At 31.9% G+C, this 25,197-nt stretch overlaps 1 protein-coding gene across 1 annotated transcript in view; it reads right to left on the reverse strand.

Annotated features, from left to right (window-relative positions):
* LOC145322108 (uncharacterized) overlaps window positions 1-25,197 on the reverse strand; it is a 52,796-nt gene that overhangs the window by 1,879 nt on the left and 25,720 nt on the right. The window contains exons 17-27 of the mRNA XM_080163890.1: window positions 21,657-21,729; window positions 21,330-21,377; window positions 20,419-20,484; window positions 19,780-19,863; window positions 19,174-19,278; window positions 18,434-18,561; window positions 18,200-18,286; window positions 17,767-17,850; window positions 17,264-17,324; window positions 16,923-16,980; window positions 150-246 (exon numbers count right to left, since the gene is read on the reverse strand). Of these exons, the coding sequence (XP_080020016.1) occupies window positions 150-246; window positions 16,923-16,980; window positions 17,264-17,324; window positions 17,767-17,850; window positions 18,200-18,286; window positions 18,434-18,561; window positions 19,174-19,278; window positions 19,780-19,863; window positions 20,419-20,484; window positions 21,330-21,377; window positions 21,657-21,729 (891 nt within the window). The remainder of the gene's footprint in view (window positions 1-149; window positions 247-16,922; window positions 16,981-17,263; window positions 17,325-17,766; window positions 17,851-18,199; window positions 18,287-18,433; window positions 18,562-19,173; window positions 19,279-19,779; window positions 19,864-20,418; window positions 20,485-21,329; window positions 21,378-21,656; window positions 21,730-25,197) is intronic.

Consider the following 25,197-nt stretch of genomic DNA (forward strand, 5'->3'; position numbering starts at 1 on the left):
TAATACCAGTTTTGTTAGTCTGGGCCTTCGGCCCCTCGGAGCAAACCAAATTGGTTTAAATCTAAAAATTTTAAATATCCACGAAAACCTATCTATAATACGATGCAATAAATAACTATTTAAATAATTTGTACGCCCCGCTGTCCTGCCTGCCAAGGATAGGTTCATTCTTGTGTAGGAATGTTAGAAGACCATTGAAATCATTCTTGCTTATGTTAGCAACCTCCTGCTTTATGGATTCATTTCCTTAATAGGTAATAATGAGTAACTTTTAAATAGCAATTTTGTAATTGCGGATTTTTAGATGCATATTATTCTATAAGTACCCGTTTCCCTCACTGAATCACTAACTGGCTGACTAAAGAATGTTGTGTACCACTATTAGAGTAAATGATACTAAAGTGCATTTCTATGTTAATGGGAGAATAAATTCACCATTTTGTACTTTTAATAGAAAGGTAATATATATGTATGTTAATTATTCTATGTAATAATATAAATTCCGAGAGCCGGCTCATTGGGACAATTTTTGAGAGCCATTGTTGAATCTTATATGTAAAAGATTTTAGCTAAGATAAGCACCAAGTCATAAATACCTTGATCTAGAGATAAGCATTGGAATCTAATATGTGGTGGCTCTAAATATTTTTTTAGAGACAGTTTAAGAGTTTTTACATATCAAGACCCAAATATATATTGTTTAAATCACACAACCTTTCCAAAGTTTTGATAAAATTGATTAAAAGGATGAAATTATTAAAAATTAGCACAGCAGGATAAGTAATAATAATATTTTTATTTTATTTTTCAGTATTCAGAATGAAATGAAACTATATGAAATAATTTTCATTTTAGTATTTTTTTTTTACAAAACCGAAGTTTTTCTACATATAAGTTAAGTCCGTCCGCCTGTCCGTACGACACTTTTTGTCCTTTTTGACGAACATTGTCAAATATAGAGTGGCTGTACATAAAAATTGCAGAAAATTATATCTATCTATCTATCTATCTATCTATCTATCTATCTATCTATCTATCTATCTATCTATCTATATATCTATCTATCTATCTATCTATCTATCTATCTATCTATCTATCTATCTATCTATCTATCTATCTATCTATCTATCTATCTATCTATCTATCTATCTATCTATCTATCTATCTATCTATCTATCTATCTATCTATCTATCTATCTATCTATCTATCTATCTATCTATCTATCTATCTATCTATCTATCTATCTATCTATCTATCTATCTATCTATCTATCTATCTATCTATCTATCTATCTATCTATCTATCTATCTATCTATCTATCTATCTATCTATCTATCTATCTATCTATCTATCTATCTATCTATCTATCTATCTATCTATCTATCTATCTATCTATCTATCTATCTATCTATCTATCTATCTATCTATCTATCTATCTATCTATCTATCTATCTATCTATCTATCTATCTATCTATCTATCTATCTATCTATCTATCTATCTATCTATCTATCTATCTATCTATCTATCTATCTATCTATCTATCTATCTATCTATCTATCTATCTATCTATCTATCTATCTATCTATCTATCTATCTATCTATCTATCTATCTATCTATCTATCTATCTATCTATCTATCTATCTATCTATCTATCTATCTATCTATCTATCTATCTATCTATCTATCTATCTATCTATCTATCTATCTATCTATCTATCTATCTATCTATCTATCTATCTATCTATCTATCTATCTATCTATCTATCTATCTATCTATCTATCTATCTATCTATCTATCTATCTATCTATCTATCTATCTATCTATCTATCTATCTATCTATCTATCTATCTATCTATCTATCTATCTATCTATCTATCTATCTATCTATCTATCTATCTATCTATCTATCTATCTATCTATCTATCTATCTATCTATCTATCTATCTATCTATCTATCTATCTATCTATCTATCTATCTGTATATCTATCTCTCTTTCTATCTAGCATAATTCCTAAATAGCCTAACAATGACATTTGTAAAATTTGCTTGGAAATTTGTATTGATCCTACTTAGTTGACATACATACACACATACATACATACAGAACAATAAATTAATAAATAGGACAGGTTGTCTAATTAGAAAAAAAATATGTTAGCTAGTGTCGCATTCCCCCCATTAAAATAACATAAAACCTATGATTTACCTTTAAAACCGCTCGGAAAATTTTGCAATAATCGTTAACAAATAAAGTTATACAATAAAAATATTGAAACAAGGATGATAATATCTGTAAGTAGCGAAGCTCTTGAAAAACAAATTAACCTTTTATCTTAATTAGCAAAAGTGGAAAAACGCATTTCCCTATAAAAATTTATTTCCTCTAGAGCATCCTCATATAATGGATGCTCAATTGTATAGGACCTATTAAAAGTTACATTGTAAAGGAGAATCACATTGATTTTGCGTTTAGTACAGACAGACAGACACAGATCCTGATACTTTATTTTAGGTAAGCGGCTATGCTTTTATTTTTATTAGAAGAAAAAGGCACATATCAGACGAATATTGATTTAATCTTACAACCAATCATTATTACAAACTTTTGTGGTTCAGAGAATCAACAGAACAATTCTTTTATAATACATAAACTCTATATTCGTCACTAAAAAGTACGTACGTCCATTTAAAGCATGAAAGGACAACAAGTTAAATATTATAAGCTAGGCATCTCTATGGTAAAATCCTAAAAATGAAAGTTTGTCCTGTATTTAATTTATTTTGCAACAAATTTATGTTGTCTGATTTTGTCATCCTTGTTTTGGTAAATTTATTTGCTGTATAAAATAATTTTTCATTTTTTTAAAAATTATCCAAAATAATCCTTATATTAAAGAAACAGGATGTGTGTGTGTGTTTGTCTGTCTTTGTGTATCGAAGGATCTTGCTAACCACCGAACTGAGATGGTTCTCCTTTACAATGTAGCTATTTATAGGTCCTGGTAAGGTTCATAACTATTTCGGGGGAGGGTTCCACCACCCTCTGTTACAATACTAATAACCTTTTGATATTAATTCTATGTAAAATCGTACATGAAAACTTTTTACATATTTAAGGAGTTAGGAAACATAGAACAATCTTATAAGGCAACCCTTACAGATCGGGGGGGGGGGGGCTCCAGGACCCCCCCCCCCCTCTAGTTTTTTCAATCTCATTTTTTTTGTAGGTAAGATGGAGAGCTGTGCCTTTTTAAGTTTAGTAATTATACGTCGGCAAGAGTTGATTTTATTGGGATATCTGTATTGTGTCGGTCGTGGTGTCCGGTCAAAGTCGGTTGGGTAGCACCAAAATTAGAAAAAAAAACTTAAATAAATCTTAAAATAAATAAATTCTACATTATGACTTTTGTGTATAAGGTACAAACCTAATTTTTTTTGATGAATACTTAGATATCAATGACCTTCTGAGAAAAGTGGTGTTATGACCGTTTGACCGCTCCCTGACCGACTTTATGACCGATTTTTGTCCGGCTTTTACTACAGATATATATCATGAATATCGTTGCTTCTATTACAGCTAGAGACCTATAATTTTTTTTGGTAAATCCTTGAGCAACAATAAACAGATAAAAATGTTAATTGGCGCCGCCAACCGCTGTTTTACCGCCGTAACCGCCGAAAATGGCGGTTTCCGTTATTTGCCGTTTTTCGGCTCTGATCAGAAAAAGTAATTTTTTTGTTATGAAAAATAAAACTTCGTCCTAAAATTTTGCCATCCTAGCTGCAAAATTGGCCGCGCTACAGCTGTTTTAAAATTTAGCGGCTGGCCGCTAAAAAGCGGTTAAGGAGCGGTCTGACCGCTATGACTAGAAAAAGTAATTTTCTCTAAAAATAAACATGAACCACCAGAAAAAAATTTTACGTCGTTATCTGTAACAGGAGCCAAGATAGAGGGGGGCTCTTGAAGCCCCCCCCCCCCCCACCGATCTATTAAGGTGGGAATGGGGGCCCGATCTGTAAGGGTTAAATAAGAACATGTTAAAATAGTCCTATAATGACGTCATTAGATCCATCTCTTTTTAAGGGGTTTCCTTTCCCACTTCTCCTCTCACCTCTCCCTGACGTCATGTCATAAGGAAAATTTTCTAGGACACTATCAACATGTTCTTAAATAATAAAGTTCAATTAATTCAATTTCTTTAATAGCAGCGAAGCTTCTCTTAATTTACTTTGTCTATTCATCAGTCCGCCAGTCTGTAACGCTATGGGGACATGCAATTTTCTCGGCTGCCACCGAAGATAGACAGCGAATATTCCATATCAGTGAGCATTAAGTGTTTTCTTCTACTATACTGTAAAAGAAAACAAGGATGATAACATCCACAAAAGCGAAGCTCTATAAACAAAGAACAAAAGAACATTAACCCTTGTAGAGTGTCAAAACTGGATAATCAGAATTTAAATGTACATAATTCGAAACAAAATTGTAGGTAAATTTGACTGACAGACAGACAGATTGAGTTATACAGTAGCTTCGCTATTAAAAATCTATCTATTTATTTTTATTAGTGGATGACAATGGATATATAGTGGATACTTGGCTATTATGGCAGTTCGTTAATCCAGTAGAGGGGTAGTGGATTGGGTAAAGGGGGTGGATGAGGGGGATCGTTATTTTAGTCAGCTACAAGTCTTTAATAGAGAAAATTTTTGATGTTGTATTGAGTTAAGTTTTTTTTTATAAAATGAAACAGGGACATTTAAAAATAAGACTTAATTTAAAATGTTAATATATATTTGTCCATCCTTTACAGACAAACAAATCAACAAACTAAAAAAGAGGTATAAGATAGAGAAAGATAGTATGGTGCGTTTTAGAAGAGGGATTTAAAGGGGTAAGACAATGGCCGATAAATTCATGTACATCCCCAAAGTTAATTCACAAAATTACCCCTTCTGTAGATTACAATAAGTGGTTAAAACATTTGGATACTTAACTTAATAAACCAACCATTAAAAATTTGGAAAAGCCAAAGAACAAGAAAACGTTATTATAAAACTTTGGGGACTAGAGTAAGTAACAGCCCATTTTACCCTCAATGTCGGGGTTTAGAAATAGTTTTAAAATAAACAATGTATACTGCCTAACCATTGAATTCAAAATTATAGCGAGTATTAGTATGGATATACCCACATAAGAAATGTAAGTTAGATATACTAACCTATCCTGTGTATAAGAGAGTTCACTGTAATGGTTTGGTATCAAGGACGTGCAGGAGGAAAACCCCATTTTCAACTTCCTAAATCTCAAGTTTTTTATCCTCTGAAACCCTGAGAGGGAGAGGCTTAACAACTTTGTTGACTTTTATAGGATTTTGATTGGTTGGTTTAGCAAGTGTCCAAACGTTTCAACCACTAATTACAATCTAAAGAAGGGATAATTTTAAAGAAGGGATCATTAACCGTTACTAAGATATAACCTACCGTTGTCTACTTATAAGCCTTCTATACTACTATAAAGGAGTTCTATCTACCAGCTTATACCAATAACGAAATTAATTCGGGAAAAAATCACGAAACTTATACGTCTTTTTCAGCTGTCGTTGGGGGGCAACACATCGTAAAATTGACGACCTCTCCATTTGCCCCCCAAATATTATTTTAGATTATTTTCGCTTGTTGGTTATACCTTATTCCTGTCTATCTACCCTCTAAAGGGCACATTTACCACGTAGACTAGCTTAGTAGGCACTTTTGTGTTGCCATTTGACACTAAAACCTCTACCGAGTCCATATAGGGTCATAGTGGACTTTCGGAGATAGACGCACATCATAGTTCCCCTAAAAATTACACTATACTTTTCACTTTTAAATATTTAATAACATTAAATACCAAATTGATAAAATCCATGTTTCTTCGATAACTAGCGAACGGATTGAGCTAGAATCGATGTTAGGGTGTCTAAATGACCGTCTCAACCCCAGGAACTTACACAAAAAAAATTGAAGACTCTGGAACAATTTTAAGATAGGCGGACCAAACGATTTGTGTTTTTGACTTACAGATTTTGGCTCAAATTTAAGCTCAAAAATTGAAAAAAACAGTTTCTCCTAGGAAAACTTTTTTGTCTTTTGAGCTACAGTCGATGTTAATACGGCAAAATGTTCGTCTCAACAAGCCACATTTAAGTTTTAAATATGGGGTCAAAATTCCAACTCCTTCCTTGTCGGGCCACGACTTGAAAGTTTGATTTTTTACTCCTCGACTTGTATCGATGGACACAAATCATGTGGTCCCCTACCTAAAAGTTGTCCCAGAGTCTTAAATTTTTTTGTGTGTTTTCTACTCATTAAGACGGTCATTTTGCTGTGTTTAGATCTTCTGTAGCTCAATCCGTTCGCTAGTTATTCAAGAAACTTGATTTTTGCTGAGAGGCCGAAATTTTTAAGCCTCGACTCGTATCAATGGAACATAAATCGTTTGGTCCGCCTATCTTAAAATTGTCCTAGCTCCTTTAATTTTTTTGTGTGAATCCAGCATAGTGAGACGCTCATTTTGCCGTGTTTAGATCCACTCTAACCCAATCCGTTCGCTAGTTATCTAAGAAACCTGATTTTTGCCGCGGCACCCTTCTAGGTTGGGTAAATCTTATTTTCTCTCTCAGAGTTGCTATGCTTTTAAAATTTTACATAATTATTATTGGAATCATCATGCAAAGTTTGAAAACAAGAGGACAATTCTAACACGTCCAAATTACAAACTGATGACCGTGCAGACAAACCCTAATTAGAGTTTTGTTTAAAAAAGGTTTTCTAGTAAAAAAATTCAAACTGATCTAAAGGTATAAGACAAAAGGTGATAAAGGGGGGGGTTTTTAATGCAACCATCTCGTAATCAGTGAGCAAATGGCACTTAGAATTCGAATTTCGATCTGAAATTTTGCATGAGTAATCCTTGATAGGTCTATTTTCTTTTAATATGAATTAAACCAAAACTTTGTTTTAAAAAGTTGATTCCTACGTAATTAATGATGAATTTGCCCTAAAAATAGGCCAAAAACGGTTAAATGGCTAAACTGCAGCCGCCAGCCGTTACTTTTCCAACTTTTTGTTCGATTTAGGGAAAATAGACCTACCAAGGATTACCCATGCAAAATTTCAGCTCGAAACTCGAATTCTAAATGCCATTTGCTCACTGATTACGAGATGGTTGCATTAAAACCCCCCCCCCCCTTTATTAACATCCAAATAATTTTACACGAAATTACCCCACTTGTAGATGAAAAAATGGGGTTGAAAAGTTTTGACACTCAACTTATTGAACCAACCAAAGTCTCCAAAGTTGTAAGACTAACAAAAAAGAAAATGTTATCCATAAAACTTTGGGGACTGGTGTAATAAACAACCCAATGTCATCTCCCTCCCTGGTATAATGTAATTATTGGAAGATGTATAGCCAGGATGTGCATAGGTCTTACAAGTTTTCAACAAAAATTTCAGCTTTCTACCCTCAATAGTAGTCAAGAAATACACGTTTCCCATTAGTTATAAAGATGGACGCATGGACAGACGCACCAAGTTATTTATAGAGTAGCTTTGCTTCTAAAAAAGATAACATAAGAAGCAATTTAAAGATAAAGATAAATAAGATATTGTTATAATATAACCAGGGATCTAAAGGGATAAGACAATGGCCGATATATTGATGTACAACCCCAAAGATGATACACAAAATAACCTCTTCTGTAGATTACAATTAGTGGTTGAAACGTTTAGTCACTCAACTTTATGGACCAACTAATCCAAAGTCAAGAAAAATCCCCAAAGTTGTTAAGCCAACAATTAGTAAACTTTATTTTAAAATTTGGGGACTAGTGTGATAAACAATCCATTGTCCCCTCTCTTTCTTAGGTTAACACTAAAAATTTCAGCTTTCTACGAAATTGATATTTCCCCCTAGCCGTACAGATGGACGGACAGATAAACACACAAAGTTATTTATAGAGTAGCTTTGCTACTAAAAAGAATATAACATAAAATGACATTTAAAGATTTTTTAATAACAAATTGTTATAATATAACCAGAGATCTAAAGGGATTAGACAAAGGCCGATAAATTGATAAACATCCCAAATTATACACAAATTACCTTATCTGAATATTAGTGAGTGAGACGTTTGAACACACAACTCAATAAACCAAGCAATCAAAATTCCCTATAGGCCATAAAATTATTAAATCAACGAATAAGAAAACTTTGGGGACTATTGTCCCCTCTCTCTCTGCAGTTATTTGCTATATAAGATTACTAGCGGCTTCGCCCCTAGCCTCTAGGGGCTTTGCCTCAAGAGGTGATAAAAAAAATTAAGGCGAAATTCGTTAAAGGACCAAGGAAATCTTCAGCAAAAAAAAAAAAAAAAAAAAAAAAATTGGGGGGGGGGGGGGATTTTTTTTGTTTTTTTGGGGGTTGGGGGTGTCCCACCCCCCAAGAAAATAGCTTAAAACCACCACAGGACCAATAGGTATATACCCTGAAGAGTAAAATCCGATCGGTTCAGTGGTTACCGAGATCTTAAGGGACAGACAGACAGACGGACAGACGGTCAGACGGACAGACAGACATCGTTCTACTTTGTATTATAGATAATATATTTGTGCGAGGGAGGTAATCAAAATAGCTTAAATCCACCCAGTAATGAAAATAGCTTAAATCCACCCAGTAAGATATGTATAAAGCAGCCCTTAAAAGAACAACTAATAGAGTTCACCAATTTTCATGATTTTTAACTCTAGACAAAAAAAACTCTTAAAATACTTCAAATTATTGAATATGTTTTAACTGTATCTATCTATCCATATATCCATCTATCAATCTATCAATCTATCCATCCATCTATCTATCTATCTATCTGTCTCTTTATCTTTCTCTATCTATCTATCTATCAATCTTTTTGTCTGTCTATCTGACTATCTATCTATTTATCTAAGGAAGTGATAATCTGTGTATGTCTCTACCAAAACAAGGATGACAACATCTATAAAAGCGAAGCGCTGAAACGGTAGGCCAAACGGACATTAACACTTGTATAGTGTCAGAACTGAATAATCAGAATATAAATGTATAATAGTCGATGCAAAATTGTAATAAATTTGTTGAAAAAATGCTTAACACAGAATTATGTTTATGGACATACTGACATTTTTAGGACTTAATTATAGAGTTGCTTCGCTTATAATATTGTATTTTGATGTCCCAGGAATCAGTATCCAAAAAATGAGATCAATCGGATGATTAGATTACATCAAAATTTGTTATTAAAAAAGTAAAAAAATCAACATGTTTAAAACGGACATTTTGGTAATGATTATAGAGTTGCTACGATTTCTAAATCGTACCTAACTACTACAGGAATGTACAGAAATCGATAGGACAATTCTAACATGCCCAAATTAACGAAAAAAGCTATCCGTTACGGACGGACGGACGGACGTACGGACGGACGGACCGACCCTAATTATAGAAAAGCTTCGCTTTTAAAAATGACCCCTCCCCCTCACAATTTTTCGTTTAAAAATTGAAATGAAAATGGGGGTAATCAACTTCCCCCCCCCCCCCAAAAAAAAACATCATTTTACTCTTTCTTTTAGAATTTAACCTCAAATGCCCTAAGAAAGCCTCTAGGGGCGTAGCCGCTAGTATTAAGATAAAAAGCTGAGAAAAGCGGTTATTAAGCATAAATATTTCATTGCAGAGCTACTATTTAGCTTTTTTATCATTCTAAATATATTTCTTTATAGCTGGTCTATATATCTGTCTATATTTAGTAAAAGTTTTAAATTTAATTTTAATGAAACTGATAACCATGCGCATTTCTTTCCACCCACAGGGTACATTACAGGGATATAGGGACATTACAAAGGATAATATTTAAGAAAAACCATAGGAATGAGGTTGCATTGGAATTAATTACATTGGTTTTCAAAGTTTTATAACCACATTATTTTATTCATTGGTTGAAATACTATTGTACTTTAGTTTTTAACTAGTCCAAACTTTTCACCAATAACCAATATTCTACAGGAGGAATAATCAGTTTATCTTCATTGGAAATATTTATTAATTAATTGTCCGTTGTCTGATCCCTTAAAAGTCGTAGAAATACCTAACTTTAAGCATCCAAAATAAGCTATAAAAATTGGAAAGAATTTTAATGAATATAATAGATTTGAAATCTGCATAAAATTTTAAGGATTTTTTTTTATAAAATTCGTTTTTTATATAATTCATTATTTAAAAGCGCAAATCCAATTTAAGTTAATAAATTTTGACCAATCACAGATGTCAAAATTATTTAACTTAATTTGTATTTGCGCTTATAGATAAAGAATTATACAAAAAACGAATTTCATAAAAAATTCCTTAAAATTTTATGCAGATTTCAAATCTATTATATTCATTAAAAATCTTTCCAATTTTTATAGCTTAATCCAAAAGTCAATGCTTTTCAGGGCTCGGCAGCAGCTCGTCAGTCGCCTGTAAGCCACATGGAAATCAATATTTTACATTTTAAAAATCAGCTGAAAGTCTAAACCTGACCCAAATAGGGCAATAACTCTTTTCAAAAAAATTTCAAGAGCATAAACAGGTTTTAATTTGAGGCTTAGTCGCGGCTGCCGAACCCTGTTGCTTTCTCTTAGCGGAAAAATCATTTAGAAAAGTTATTGACATGGTTTACTGATTAAATGTTTATAAATTAACATTGGAACATTAATTGCTTGGTCAAATGATTTTAATTTCTTTGTTTCTTTTTTAATTTCCATACTTCTTTTTTCTAGTTAATTTTTTAATTCTTAAATAGATAATGAACTAAAACAAATATTTGGTCACATGGACATACCTACCTCAAATAGCCTAAAACCAAACCCAACATATACAACTACATATAACCAGCTATAATATGAATATATGACATTAAATTTAAGGTTTGATGCCCGTCTGTGTTTATGATCTTAAAAATAATATAGCAATCTGTTTAAGTTTTTTCCCAATGGATTTAGGCTATTTCACTGGGCACAGTACCCTAAAAATTGAGGAAAATTTATATCTGTATACAAATTATTTCTTATAAATTACTTTTGTACCGAATTTATGATTTAAATCGTCGTGCAATGAAATGTACATATTACTAAAGAAATCGTGATAATATGATAAAAAGATGGGAAAAAATTCTGTTAGCAATTGCCACCATTAATTGTCATAATTCATATAACTGTCAAAACATTTAGGTTTTGAAGCCCTTATTAAGCTTTGGAATTGTGTTATATCAACAAGAATTTGATTATGTTGGTTATTAAGTCGATGTAAAATTTGGGGATTTATGAATATTTCCATGACAATTGAGAATTTGCTCTATAACTTCCCTTTTGTCTGTCAGGAAGAACGTGTCATGTGTGACATCATAAAAATAGGTCTAAATCCATCGCCCTTTCCCACGTATTTTTATTACGTCACACATGACACTTTCCGTATCTCCGTATTTTTAGTACACTATGAGCTTTACTTCTTCTGGATGTTGTCATCCTTGTAGAGATATTACTAGCGACTGCGCCCCTAGAGACGAGGGTCAGTAATATAGCATTAAATTATCCAGCGACCTATATTTAGCTTTCCTAATCAGTGCAGTGGTTACTAAGATCTTAACGAACAAACAACTGTAATACTTTAAAAGGAAAAGTTTTCCACGCGACAGACAAGTAAATACCAAATTTAATTATAATAGCACCAAAATAAGTTTATTGTTATTTTTTTAAAGACTTTTAAAAATTTGGTTTTAGCGAATCATCAACGACGGCTGGGAATTTAATTACAGAAATATAATCTTTATAATAATAGTTCACGAATTCTAAAGGATAAATCGAAAGAAAAAAATATAAGTTATTTAAAAAATGTATAAGTTATTTCAAATATATATCCTATAGTATAAAGTAGTAAGTTATTTTGTGTGTAGCTTCAGATTTCGATAACCACTTAACTGATTGAGTTCTCCTTTATCATTCTATAATTTATACTTATATAATTTAAGATTTAAAAAAATACCTCTTATTACTGAAGCAGATTAGATCAGGGAGGAAGGGATGGGAACACTGGATTGTAAATTCTATTTGTCCCCAAAGTTTTACAATCATATCATCTCATCCATTGACTTTTTTGTTAAATTAAAAATTAAAGCAACTGTTCTATCATAATAAGTTTAATTATGTGTTTATATCAAACTTTTGTCCAATGTTTAAGCCCTGAAAATCCCAGGGCTACACCTATTTTTGTCTCAAGTTAAGATAACAATTTTAGTATGCCTTTAATTACACTGCTATATAGTTTTGTCTGTGGTTTTAACAAGGATGGCATTTTGCAAGTTTCGTGCATTTTTAGAGTATGAATAACACTCCAATGTTTAATATATAAAAGAATAGTAAAATATAATACAGACAAACAGACAGACGGACAGACAGACAAACAGACAGACGGACGGACAGACATTATTCTACTTTGTATTATAGATTGTTAGATTTTGACTTATGTTTGAATTTCAAATATAATATTAAATATTCATTATTGCTAAATTTGGGTTTATTAAATAACTCATTTCATTAAAGTATTTATAACAGACAAATTTTCAGCCAAAGAAATTAAATTTCTAGTATATTGTTGAAATAATAGCAAGTTATACGTTTAACATTAAAAGCTACACATTTTGCTAAATTGAAAGAATCCTTAAATTGGCTTTGATACAATAACTTTAAAACTTATGATAATAATATGATAAATTTAGAATTTACATAATATATAATCACTTATGGGATAACAATATATGTTTCCCCCCAAACCAAGAGCGCTTATATGCCTCTAGGGGCGTAGCCGCTTCTAGTACAATGTTCCATACTATAAAGTAGTAAGGTTTTTTTGTCTGAAGCTAAAAATTACAGAAATTGTGGGTCTTAATTGGTTTTACTTTTCAGGAAAGCTTTATGAATAATCTTGGGGTGATTTTATGCTATGTTCCTGACATTCCCAACTCGCCCTAAAGATTAGAGGCGAAGCAGTTTGTAGATTATACAGTAAAAGTCAAATAGTTTCCAAGTTTAAATAAAAAAAGAAATATTTTCCGTTCAGAAAAATTCAGTTGGGCAATTAAGACTATCTTTATTGCTAATCTATACATATGAATTTTTAGGGAAATTTGAAATTTACACATTTTTTATACAGTACAAAAACGTTTTTAAAAGTCAAGCTTTTCTATAATAATGGTCAGTCTGTTTGTCTGGAATGAATAGCTTTTTTAGTTAATTTAGACATTTTAGAATTGTACTATCAATTTAAAAAACTTTGTATGATAATTCCTATATAAGTTAGGTATAATTTAGAAAGCGTAGCAACTCCATAAGCATTTCCAAAAAGTCTGTTAAGTCCATTAAAAACGTGTAGGTTTTTAACCTTTTCAACAACAAAATGTGCTATAATTATTCTATTCATCCGAGTTTTGTAATAGTTATTTCTTGCATCGTATTAGAAACGGCTTTCCGCGGATATAGAATGTACAATTATAATATTAAAACTAGTTTTTTTAGCCCCGAGGAGCCGAAGGCACCGGCTAAAAAAACTGGTTTTAATCTTATGATTGTACATTTTTATATTCATAGAAAGCTGTATATAATATGATGCTAGACATAGTTTTTCGTATGGATGAGAACCAGTTCCTATCCACCGGATTCGAATGAATACGAGAATAATTATTCTTCTTACATCAAGGTATAATGTTATAAGCTAAGCATCTGTAAAATTAAGCCCTAAAAATGTAAGTACATCCATAAACATTATCCTGTATCAAGCAGTTTTTCAAAAGAATTACTTACAATTTTGTTTAGACTCGTACATTTATATTCTGATTATTCAGTTCTGACACTCTACAAGTGTTACTGTTCGTTTGTCCTACTGCTTTGAATTTATAGATGTTGTCATCCTTGTTTTACTTTAATTTACTTCAACTATTTTACACTTGAAATTGCATGCCTTAAAAATCTTTAATAAGACACAAAGTATTTACAAAACAACAAGGATGACAACATCCATAAAAGCGAAGAACTGAAACGGTAAGACAAACGGACATTTACACTTGTATAGTGTCAGAGCTGAATAATCATAATATATATGTATAAGAGTCAAAGCAAAATTGTAAGTAAATTTGTTGAAAAACTGCTTGATTCAGGATAATGTTTATGGACATACTTACATTTTAAGGACTTGATTATAGAGTTGCTTTGCTTATTACATTATACTTTGTTGTCCCAGGAATCAATATACCAAAAATCAGACCAATCGGATGTTTAGATCACATAAAAATTTGTTGTTAAAAAAGTAAAAAAATTAACATGTTTAAAATGGACGTACGGACATTTTGGTGATGATTATAGAGTTGCTACGCTTTCTAAATCGTACCTAACTATTAAAGGAATCACCATGCAAAATTTGAAATCGATAGGACAATTCTAACATGCCTAAATTAACGAAAAAAGCTATCCGTTACGGACGGACGGACGTACGGACGGACCGACCCTAATTATAGAAAAGCTTCGCTTTTAAAAAGAGGATTTTTAATAAATGTTTTAGAAAATTATGTTACAAAATATAATTTAAAATTTTACAACAAAAAAAATGCTAAAATGTGTATATGTATTTGTAAGTGGGTGTGTGATCTATCTATCTATTTATCTGTTTGTTTATTCTTCAAATATTTTAGCTGTTATGATAGTTCGTTGGAAATTCAATGCCTCCCATGCAGTTAAGGTTAAACTTTTAAACAAGGACAATCATATCTGTAGAAAATCTTGAGAAAGTAAAACTAGATAATTTCCTAATTAATATATGTACAGTTTAGTCGGGGTTTATAGATGCCATTGAAATAAAGTAGTATGCTTTTTTGTCTGTTACAAAGGATCTTGCTAACTGTTTAACCGATATGGTTCTTAAGGTCAGAAGTTTTTTTTTAATTTTGGGGTGGGTATCTTCACCCTCTTAAAAAAAGATACCTCCCCCCCCCCCCCTACCTTAAGTGCCCTTAGAGGCATCTATGGAGTGTAGTATTAAATATGTCTTTTATGGCTTGTAGACCGACAGACTGATAAAACTAGTTGTAAGTTGGATGCGCTGTGGTAAGGGCTTCCGTATGTAATTATAACACAACACACACACACACACACACACATATACACACGCAACCCATATATTGCTTAGCCTAAACATATCTAATATCTATCTATCTATCTATCTTTTTTTCCTTCTTTCCATTGATAATTATTACATACGAACTTACGGAAGGGAAAAAATGATATTTAAAGTGATTTTTTTCAACTTTTTTATAAAAGCAAAGTTGTTAGGAATTGCTTTGAGTACAACATATTAAAAATTTAGCCTACTAGGATTAATGGCTATTGTTTTATCTTTTACGCGGAAATTTACAGTCCCCAATGTCTAATAAGATGCTGTTATAATACTTTGGGTACCGCGGAAATTTACAGTCCCCAATGCCTAATAAGATGCTGTTATAATACTTTGGGTACCGCGGAAATTTACAGTCCCCAATGTCTAATAAGATGCTGTTATAATACTTTGGGTACCGCGGAAATTTACAGTCCCCAATGTCTAATTAGATGCTGTTATGATACTTTGGGTACCGCGGAATTTTACAGTCCCCAATGCCTAATAAGATGCTGTTATAATACTTTGGGTACTGCTGAAATTTACAGTCCCTAATGCCTAATAAGATGCTGTTATAATACTTTGGGTACCGCGGAATTTTACATTTCCCAATGTCTAATAAGATGCTGTTATAATACTTTGGGTACCGCGGAATTTTACATTTCCCAATGTCTAATAAGATGCTGTTATAATACTTTGGGTACCGCGGAAATTTACTGTCCCCAATGTCTAATAAGATGCTATTATAATACTTTGGGTACCGCGGAAATTTACAGTCCCCAACGTCTAATAAGATGCTGTTATAATACTTTGGGTACCGCGGAAATTTACAGTCCCCAATGTCTAATAAGATGCTGTTATGATACTTTGGGTACCGCGGAATTTTACGAGATCTTAGTTGACAATCTCCAACCCCCTCCCCCCTCAAAACAACTTAAAACTAAACCGAGACCTACATTAAACTTCCCTGAAAATTTTGTATTGATCGGTCCAGCGGTAAAAAATTGTGTGATTAAACTGTTTATGAGATCTTTGTTAACACATACATACAGACAGATAAATTGATTTATAGAATAGTCAATAAGATGTGTGATTTAGCCGTTCTATAGATCTTAAATAAAATACATAAATCCCAATAAATAAAATTTTGTAACAATCATTCAAGCCGTTTACAAGATTTTAATTAACAAATATAATAGGTTGCCCGATTTTTTAGCAGTATATTTTTCAAGTATTTTAAGAGTAATTAATTATTTATAAACAATACTTTCTTATCTTTAACATCTTTATTACCGTTACATATCAAATTTGTAAAGTGGCTCCTAAACACCAAAAATCTTTGAAAAAAATCGCCTTTGAAGACATGATTTAGCTCCCAAAATTCTGGGATTATATATGTAAATTTGCTTATAATCTTTACTATAATACATATGAGATTCGATATTGGGAGCCAGAAAAAAATAGGAGCCGACTCGCGAATTTTGTATGTTAAATTATATAAAGTAAACACACATCTACAAATCTATGACCGTTTTGGTATTGTTTTTATTGGCGCATCAACATTATTACCATGATAAGACTGTGTGACTGTGTATCAAACTTTGGTTAAATTAAAATAAAATGTCAAAACTTTAAAACAATGAAATACACTTTTTTAGATTACCTGTTTTAATTTGTGAAGCTTTCTGAATATTTGTGCATTTTCCACATCTCCAAGAGGTCTAAACAATTTAATTATGAGCAAATATGTAATACTAAATTTTTTGCCTCTTTAAGTGGAAAACAGAAAAAAAAAGCCAAATCGATGTTGCGACCGTGACAGCAATTTGGCAGGAAAGCCACAGCCTCACTCAGCCGTATAGCTTCGAAGCTTTTAATATACATATCACAAATCTGACATAGCAGCTAGCATTCAGATAAATTTTGCTTTTGGTTCTAACGCATTTTAGCAGATCTCAAACACGGCACTAATAGATTGTTTAAAATAAAAATAATAGAGTTTACCTCAGGATCTAATGGATTTACTGGAGTCAAATATTGAAGATCATCATTTTGTACATCATCCCTATATGTACATTTATTTTAGTTTATACTAGAAAGGTGAAATATGAAAGGTAAATAAAATTATCCCAAAAATATATCTAAGAAATCACAAAAGAAAAAACAATTAACAATTAATTGAATTTTCGGAAGTGAATATGGTATGTTTTTGGTAAACGGCTAGGTTCTCACAATAGAACTGGCAAAACGGAATGTGGAATAGTCATGACTTAATACTTGCAAAGCTGGTAAACATTAAAAAAGTCTCATTTTCGCGCATTTTCCCTAGCCGTGTACTATTTCAGATTATTTTTAATTAGGCTTAGTTGTAATATTGAACAGGCCTATAGGTAGCGTTTACAGTAATCAACAGTTTCGAATAAAAGTTCAAAGTACTATTTAAAGAAAGTCCAAAAAAATAGGAATAGAGGTATGAAAATTTAAGAATAATTTTTTGAAGGTTTTACCTGAAACCTTTGCACCTGGAGCATCTAACAGCTGAAATTAAGGATCCCAGTTCTGTTGGGTCACGACATCTCAAACAAACACATCTAAAAAATTAAACATGCATTGAAATCGTAGCATATAAAGAAATAAGGTTTTTTTGTCTGAAGCTCAAGTTCTCGGAAACAACTGAGCTGATTGGGTTCTCCATTTTAGAGAAGCTTGGCTGGTTTAAAGCTATTTTCTGTCATTCACTATTCCTTCGTATAGCCCCTAGATGTTAGAGGTGCAGCCGCTATTAACTCAATAAAGAAGAATTCATTTGAATGTGTAAATTAAACTTTAAAAACAAATTGACCTCATGGGGGTCTTACTTACCCAAATATTTTTAGGGGGTTTGAAAAGGTTCTTTTTGGGTTGGGAGGGGGGGGGGGTGGCTAGCTTCTAAAAATGTACCTGAAGCATTTGCTGATCATAAGGTGCTCTTGTCTTTGTGCTGTGGGCCAGAGTGATGTTGTGTAGGTAGCACTTATTATGTCTCCCCTGAAAAGTAAATTGTATTTCCACACTGGGTAATAATTATGTTTATTAAAAAAGCTGTTTATTTTAGTTCAATTTCATCAGTTTATTTTCAATTTAACAAAGGACTCGTTAGTCTGATAGTTTATCAACTAAACATAGACTTCTTACTTCTTAATAGATCTAGTAGTATAAAGGTTGATGGAATAATCCGGGGCAAAAGTATGTCTGGTGTTTGGTGTACAGTCATGGGACATCAGGCAGGCAGTTCTGTACATGGCACGCAGGTTTAAGCCATCCTAGACAAAGAAAAGTATGTCTGGTGTTTGGTATACAGTCATGGTACATCAGGAAGGCAGTCCTGTACATGGCACGCAGGTTTAAACCATCCTAGACAAGATAAAAGTATGTCTGGTGTTAGGTGTACGTACAGCCATGTGGCATCAGGCAGGCAGTTCTGTACATGGCACGCAGGTTCAAACCATCCTAATTAAGATAAACAATTTACTTACAAAGCAATGAATTTGTTAAAGAAATTAGAAAATAAGAGAGGAAAGTTTTTAATTTGGGCATATATTTGTTTTTTTTTGTATTCCCGCAGGGTTAGGTCGACAGGCACTCAGTGGGAAATTAATATGTTTTACTAAAATTAAGGAATCATTATTTGCCTAACCATTGTAAGGTTAAATTGCCAGATTAATTTGCGCTTCAAAAGCTAGGGTATGGTCAGCTTAATCAGTCCAGCTCTTCAAAAATTTAACACCTAAAAGACAACTTAGCTGTGTATGGTAATGAGTTGCGGCTGTTTATGAGTAAAAGGCTCTAAACTTACTATTTATGCTATGTGCATTGTGCATGGTATTAGCTGTAGTATTTACATTTTATGTGTCTAGTATTTTAAATTTTATTACCATTCTGATTTCATAACAATTAGTATCCAGCTTTCCACAGGCCTCCAGAATCTCCAGGTCACTGTACCTCTTGATATTCAGGTAATGAAGGATAAAGAACACAACCTAATGTGCAAAAAATAGTTATTAATCGCATCGTATTATAAACGGCTTTCCGCGGATATGAAAATGTACAATAATAGGACCAGCTTTGGATATATTACGATACGATAAATGATTTTTCAGTATGGCTGAGAACCGGTTTTAATCAACCGAATATTAATCGGTTTCGAAGCCATTCTGGATTCTGAAATAATATTATTATAGAATCAAGGGTACGTCTTCCCTAAACGATTTTAAGGTTCTCATTTAAGAACCTTGTTTTCAGAGAATTTTACGCCAATATGAAATTTATGATAATCTTTAGAAACTACTGTATGTCACTTGATAGCGGAGTAGAGGGATAGGACAATGGATTTAAAGTTCATTCTTGTTGGTTGTCATGGATTCTGGGTACTTGAGCTAACGCAACTATTCTAATATTGGCTGTTTTAAGACTTTAGGTACTAGCGAAGAATGCCACAAAATAGTTGCTCTTCTAGCAGACATATCTATTTATTATATTACCTTTTCTTTGTTGACTTTTGTGTACATTGGAGTCTTGATTCTTTCACTCAGATGTGAATCAAACTTGGTGTAATCATCCCAGATCTACAATAGGTTTTATCATTTATTTATGTACATACTTTTGAGTGTTTTAAGAATAATGGATTTATAAAGTATGAATAAAAATGGATATACATAAGTAATTGTACAAATTTCTGTAACATTGACAATTACAATGTTGCATCATTCAAAAAAATTCTAGAACACGAAAAGAAGGCCCGGGATAACATAACTGGGATGCTGCGAGTATTGGTGCAAAAAATATGACGTAACAAAAAAAATTAGCCAATGAGAGGCCACTATAAATTTTACCATTGGTCAATAACGGCCTCTCATTGGCTAATTTTTTTTGTTACGTCATATTTTTTGCACCAATACTCACAGCATCCATAACTGGTATTAATTGTATGGTTTTTATTTTAATATTCGTGGAAAATTTTCTGTAATACAATGCTATACATAACTTTTCAGTATGACTGAAATCAGGTTATAGTTTTGCGCATATTAATTGCAGCCATACTGTAAAGTTAATTATCTGTCCTTCAAGTCATAAAAATTTGCAAGCCACTAAAATTACATAAAGGAGAACAGACTGTTTACCTTTTTAGAACCATCAAGAAGTGACAAAGCTCTGAGAACAGTGATGCAAGCATACATCATGTTGGTCTAAATAAAATAAATCCTTGTATAAAAGTAACAGGATATGTGTTTGTCTGTCTGTCTGTGGATATCACAAACTGAACCATTATGGTTCTTCTTTATAACCATTTTTGGTAAAAAGTATTTAAAATTTCTTTTTAAAAATTAAAAGTGTCTGTCTGTCTGTCTCTTAACCTCTCTTCTCTATATTCTTATCTGCTGGTCCATTTAGGCGGTTGTTACTCAGATTAAATATCCTTTGGTCTGTCTGTCATTTAGTCTTTGATCTGTAATGCTCAACTGACAAATTATATTTTCAGTCTATAATTGTACTTGCTGTTTTCTCTTTATATCTTTCTCTTTGTCTTTCTTTTTTTTCTAAAGAACTCATTCACTCACCCCTTACTTATTTTTTTATATTGCCATTTCATTCAATTACCCAACGTATCAAAATGTCTGTCTTCCCTAATGATAATATGCAAAATTATACACTTTGTAGGTCAAAATTAATGGTTGAAACGAATTAACTAATCAAAATTCATTAAAGTTTCAAAAGTTGTTAGGCCTACGAATAAGAAAACGTTATTATAAAACTTTATTGACTAGTGTAATGAAGTCCATTGTCCCCCCCCCCTCTCTCTCTCTCTCTCTCTCTCTCTCTCTGCTTCGTCTATCAGCCATTCCTTTTCCTTGATTGAAAACATCGACCTTAACTCTGGCACCAGCTGTCTTTCTGTCGGTCTGTCAGTCTATCTGTCTATCTGCACATTTATTTACCTGATTGAAAACATCGACCTTAACTCTGGCACCAGCTGTCTTTCTGTCTGTCTGTCAGTCTATCAGGATATCTGTCTATCTGCACATTTATTTACCTGATTGAAAACATCGACCTTAACTCTGGCACCAGCTGCGCGCGTGGCCCTACACTCAAACAATATTTATTTTAAAAGCTTTATCTTAATCCAAGAAGCGCTAAAAAGTGGCATATATGACGTCATAAAAATACGTCTAAATCCATCTTTTTTTACCTTTCCCAATTCTCATATCATCCTTGCTTTTTAGACATATTTTTTCTAGAAATCACAACTGTCGCTAAATAAACTAATACATAAAACAAAATTAGTATGTAAAAAAGGTTGAAAATGCAAAGTTTGAAAAGTGAAGGACGATTCTATTCGTTAATAATTTATAAATTGTTTCCTGCATTCAGGGTCGTGCATAGCACTATCTTGGCACTTGATAGAACAAACAGGCCAGTTACATCTTATACACCTAAATAGATAGATATACATATCGCATAGTACTATAGAAAACTTATGAAACTGAAATTAAAATGAAAAACTGGTATGTATGGGCGGGCAGTATAGTGATAAAAAAGTTTATCGAGAACTCAATCTTTAAATTTTTTTTTTTTGGGGGGGGGGCACTACTTCCTCCCTGGTTGAGAAAATGTCCCCAATAATAACTGTATAAATTTTTAGCTCTATATCAATATCACAACTTTAAAGCGTTTTACAGCCATTCTTGCAAAGGGTTGAAGATTTGAGCATAAAAAATACACTTAAACCAGTTTTAGATATTGACAACTAAGTTTTGAATTTTAGATTTTACTGTACTTTTTAAACAAAAACTGAAATATTTTTTTGGTGTTCTATTAATTGCATTTAAAAACGAAGAAAATAAGCCATTAATCACTAAATTACGATAACTATAAGTGGGGTAAAATTGCTTTCAAAAAAGTTCTCATAAAAAAAATAATGTATAATCGAGAAGACAAAAAAATCATAATGTTTAATATTGATATGCAAACTTTCTAATTATGATTGTAGAGTTCCTACGCTCTCTAAATTGAATCTGACTGTAATAGAAATAGCAATGCATAGCTTAAAATTATAACATGAAGGAAAGGACAAACGAATGAAAAGACGGACTAAGCCTAGGTGTACAAAACATTGTTGATAATAATCTTTGTCATGCTTGCTTATGTTAAATTCCAGGGATATCTAAATATTGATTTACATGTTTGTAATCCTATGTAAATACGTGAATATGTAAATTTTTTTTAACAAGGATGGAAATATCTATTTATAGCGAAGTTCTGTTAGGTAGGACAAACGAACATTAACACTCGAAGAGTGTCAGAACTGAATAAGCAGAATATAAATTTAGAAAGTTTTTTTTTTTAAATTGTTAATAAATTTGTTGCACAACTGCTTAATTACAGGATAATGTTTAAGGACATACTTCGCGTACAACATTGTACTATCTTGCTCTAGGAATAAGTTAAAAACCAGATGAATAGAATAAAAAGTTACTGAAAAAAAAGTCAAAAAAGCTAAAAATATGTATGTTTTAAATGGACGTACTGACTTTTTGGTAACGATTATAGAGTTGCTAAGCTTCCTCATTCGTAAATTGTAAATCGATAGGACCTCTCTAACATGTTTTTATTAACAAAAAGAGCGTACCGTTACGGACGGACCGACCCTAATTATGCAAAATCTTCGCTTTTAAAAATAGAAAATTATACATTCTGAGCAACACTTTTTGCTTGTCATGGTACGATACGTCCCAAATAATTTTCGGAGATGGGTACGAAATTTGTTTGGTTATGGTAATAGAGATAATCTAGAGACATACTCTCAAAATTAGCCAATAGGGAGAAGAGTGGAAGAACAACCAAAGCCTGTTATTGGTTAGAAAAGTGTACAGATTTTGGTCAACAAGGGCATATTTTTTCTTTTTGTTCGCATAATGAGTCAACTATACATAGTCGCATTTCTTAGGATAAAGCTTATCTTGGGCAAATTATGTTGTGTAAAAATTTCTTCCCACGTACAATATAAAGCATTATAAAAAAATATATACATATAATAAGCTATGAAAATTTGTATTTCTTAGGAAATCTAAATATAATATGTCTATTGTTATTGGCGATAAATACAGGGATATGAATACTACATATAATAGACTTTCCTAGAGTACCTAAACACTTTACATTTTAGTAGCTTAAAAAGTTAATCTACAAATTTCAAATTTCCCCTGTATAGTACATCAGACTTTAAATCAATATTGTACCAAAAGATTTATGAAAATGTTCTCTCATTCGTTGGCATTAAATACTACTACTTTTGGTACTTTTTACAATCTTCATAAATTTGTTTAATTTAGTAGAATCCAAACTTTTCAACCAGTTATTTTGACATACAGAAGGGTTAATTTTGTTTATCTTCATTGGGGATGTACATTAACTTATCGTTTATTGTCCTATCCATGAATGGTTAGTGGGCTAATAAGAACAAATAAAAATATTGTTTTGTTTATTTACCTATTTCAAGTATCCCCCCTAAATGACCCCCTTAAAAGTCTATATATTTGTACTATTCGGAATTGTAGATTTAGTTTTTTACCAGCTAAGGAACTGTAAAGAACTAAAAGTAAGTAAAAATAACTAACAACAATATCAAAATAACTTAATTTCCAGGATCTCTTTAAAACCGATCAAAATCCGGTGGATTAGAACCGGTTTTCAGCTATAATGAAATTATTTATAGCATCGTATCATATCCAGTTTTCTACGAATATAAAAAATGTGCAACATACCGTTCGGCATCTTTGGGCTAAAAAAAAGGTTTTCACTTAAAATTGTGCATTTTTATATTTGCGGAAAGCTGTTCACAATACGATGCGATAAATAACTATTCTTAAAATGTTTTTATTTTTATCATACCTATTTGGTTTTTGCATTTTTTTGTAAGATTATTTAATACCTATATTAGCCGCGACAACTCTTATTACACAGAAACAAAAAGACAATAAAATTGTATTAGTAGCGAAGCTACTCTATAATTCACTTTGTCTGTCCGTCAGTCTGTCCGTCCGTCCGTCAGTACGTTTTTCATACCATTAATATTATAAATTACTTATATTTTATAATCTGATATTTTGAACAACAGACAAAGTAAAATTTATACTTGATGATTATTGATATAAGGAATATTCAAAAAAAATTCAGTTGTTTATCTTAAATAGCAGCTGATCAAATCACACTATCTCCATAGCTTTATGGACTGATTGGCTAATTGATTGGCTGACTGACAGACAGACAAAGTGCATTAAAGAGAAGCTTTACTATTAAAAATTATTTTATTTTTACAGAGAATAAGAACCAATAAATATATCTTTTTAAATCTAGGTTAACCCATTAATATCCACCCAAAGAATTACTTGAAAATTTTAACTTTTTCTGAGATACTCTACTTAATATGGATGATTTGCATGCAAATCAAAAGAATTTTTTTTATTATGACCACTATGACAGAAAATATGACCACGTTAATAAATTGACGTTTGGCCACTCCCTACCCCATTATCAGATAATAGGATACAACTCACATTGAGTACTGAAATTGCTAGAAAACTTTATTTGTTTTTCTCAAAACAAAAAAAAAGTTATTTTGCTTTAATTATATATGTTTCAAAATATGAAAATGGTTTTAAAACCATTTCTTTGTTTAATTACTAAGGGATGCGCCCCTAGCATCTAAAAATCTGTCTCCAAAGGGGTGGGAAGGGGGTAGAAAAGTAGCCAAAAACCACAAAAGGCTTATGTTAAAAGTGAAATAGTCTAAAACTATCCCAGGACTTATGAGAATATTCCCTAAAATGGAGAACTGAATCAGTTTAGTAGTTATAGAAATCTTAAGCTACAGACATAAGAACATTATATCATATGATAGA

The sequence above is a fragment of the Acartia tonsa genome, chromosome 6, assembly GCF_053477335.1.
Source record: "Acartia tonsa isolate MP-2025a chromosome 6, ASM5347733v1, whole genome shotgun sequence".
In the NCBI taxonomy this organism is placed as follows: domain Eukaryota; kingdom Metazoa; phylum Arthropoda; class Copepoda; order Calanoida; family Acartiidae; genus Acartia; species Acartia tonsa.